This window comes from Galeopterus variegatus, unplaced genomic scaffold (genome assembly GCF_000696425.1).
Source record: "Galeopterus variegatus unplaced genomic scaffold, G_variegatus-3.0.2 Scaffold2642, whole genome shotgun sequence".
Taxonomy (NCBI): domain Eukaryota; kingdom Metazoa; phylum Chordata; class Mammalia; order Dermoptera; family Cynocephalidae; genus Galeopterus; species Galeopterus variegatus.
The window spans coordinates 12,496-14,600 of NW_007728753.1; the positions used below are offsets into that span (position 1 = coordinate 12,496).

Genomic DNA, 2,105 nt, shown 5'->3' on the forward strand with positions numbered 1-2,105 from the left:
TGGTATTTGTTTGTGAAAAGAGTTATGCTTAGGAAGGTTTGGGAATGTCTAGAGGTGGTGTCTGTGTGAGATTTTTATGTTTATCAAAAATGGGAATGTTAGGGAAAAATAAGGGCTTCATTAACACCAATCTCCTGAGTATATTGGTCTTACAATGACTAGTCTGTCCCATTGGTGATTATTGTCCTATTGGTCATTACAACCTAAAATACAAGGGAATCAAAGTCTCAATTGCACCAAGTGGGTCAAGGGTTTAAGGCAATGCAGGTAAACAGTTCACACTGAGAACAGCTGTATGAGTGTGTGAGCACTTGAACAAATTGTGAAATAGATGTAAAAGTGCTCTGGAAGTTCTCTCTCCCCTGCTTTCTCTCATTACTTAATACAACTTCACTTCAGTTGCCTGACTCCAGATGCACCCTGATAGGGGTCAGGCATTTGGATGTATTCTCCTAGGGCCTTTCAATTTTCTCTAATAAACACCAATAGATCCTTGCTAAAAAGTGACTTTAAAGGTCATATTTCTCAAACTGAAACCTTACATCACCTGAGTTATCTACAACCTTAAAATAAATCACATAGGAAGTTTGGATTGATGGGAACCCCTCCCTTCAGTGGTGAATAATTTCAAATATTGAAAAGAAATTAAAACTAACATATATCTATGGGAATTTTTTTGTATAGCTCAAATATATTACTTAAGGAAGGAGTGGGTTTTCTCCTATAAATCAAGATCTTCATGGATGGTTCTTTCAAAGTGTTTTGTGGTAAATTCTGAGAGGCAAAGATTTAAGATACTATCCTTTCTTGACTGTTTGAAATATGCTCAGAAATACCTTTGAGGCTCAAGATTCAATCATTTCTTAATGGTATAATATGCCATTTTTAGATAAGCAGGTTAAGCAGAAAAGGCTGAAATCACTGAAATATCACTTCTCTTTTGCCACCTCACCTTCACCCTTTGCCTGACTGTCAAGCTTTCACTTTCTAGTGTGTAAATTTAGCGTAACCTGATAATACCAAACTAGAGAACCACAAATTACATATACTCACGGAGTAACCCTGAGCCTAGTGAAAAGCAAGTGAGAGAAAAGACAAATCATTTTAGGCATGAGGAAAGAAAGCTTCGGAATATTATACTTAGAAATGAAAAGATGGTCTTTCTGAGAAGTTGGTTGACTATATCTCAACTTTAGAAAGCCTTTCTAAAGGTTTATCTCCCTCCCTTTTACTTAAATATACTTTTTAGTTTGATTTTTTTATACGATAATTTAAAAATATTATGTTGTGTTTGGCATTATTTAAAGGAAACTCTGAAGTGTATACTTACGCAGGACAATATTGGCAAACATAGAAGTATTTTAAAGATGAGTTAGGACAGTAGGCCATTCCACATCCAACGAGGAAAGATGAATACCAAACAACCTGCAGACACATCAATGAAGGTACAGGAGAACATGGGAAAAGAAGGAAATACCAAGAAACTAATAGTAGAAAGTAGAAAACTCAAAAGAATGTTACTGGCATACTTTGTTTCATATGCCTTATGAATATATTAAGTTAAATTATTGAATTAAGCTAAAAAAAACTTTAAAATACTACATTTCCATGTATGTTCATTACTTTACCTATTTAGACTATTAGAAAAATACAGTTTCCCTACTAAGATCCTGCAGACTATTGAAAAATGACAGCTCACAGCTGAAATACCCACCAAATGCCAAAATTGTTTTATATCCATTTGAGATCTCAAATTCAACATTGGAATCAGTCAAAATTTGGAGAATCTTTCTTTTTAGGGCACTTATGACATTGGGATTTTCATCTCTTCCCCTTACCTGAGTATAATGTCCAATTACTGCATTGGGAGTCTTCGGCCCTACACCATAGGCAAAATCACGGTACTCATCATACCAGCTTTGGATTGCATATGACCATGAAGTGGGGCGACTTGACATAAAGAGATTCTCGCCACAGCTTAAACCTAAGAAGAAACAGGCCATCCACGAGGAAAGGTTTAAAGCATGCAGTGGCAAAATACAGACACACACACACACACACACACACACACACACACAAGGCAGTCCCTGCTCTTCAAACAGAGT

General features: G+C 36.0%; 1 protein-coding gene across 1 annotated transcript in view; it reads right to left on the reverse strand.

The window, feature by feature from the left end:
* CRISP3 (cysteine-rich secretory protein 3) overlaps window positions 1–2,105 on the reverse strand; it is a 12,891-nt gene that overhangs the window by 3,730 nt on the left and 7,056 nt on the right. The window contains exons 4-5 of the mRNA XM_008582494.1: window positions 1,839–1,984; window positions 1,331–1,425 (exon numbers count right to left, since the gene is read on the reverse strand). Of these exons, the coding sequence (XP_008580716.1) occupies window positions 1,331–1,425; window positions 1,839–1,984 (241 nt within the window). The remainder of the gene's footprint in view (window positions 1–1,330; window positions 1,426–1,838; window positions 1,985–2,105) is intronic.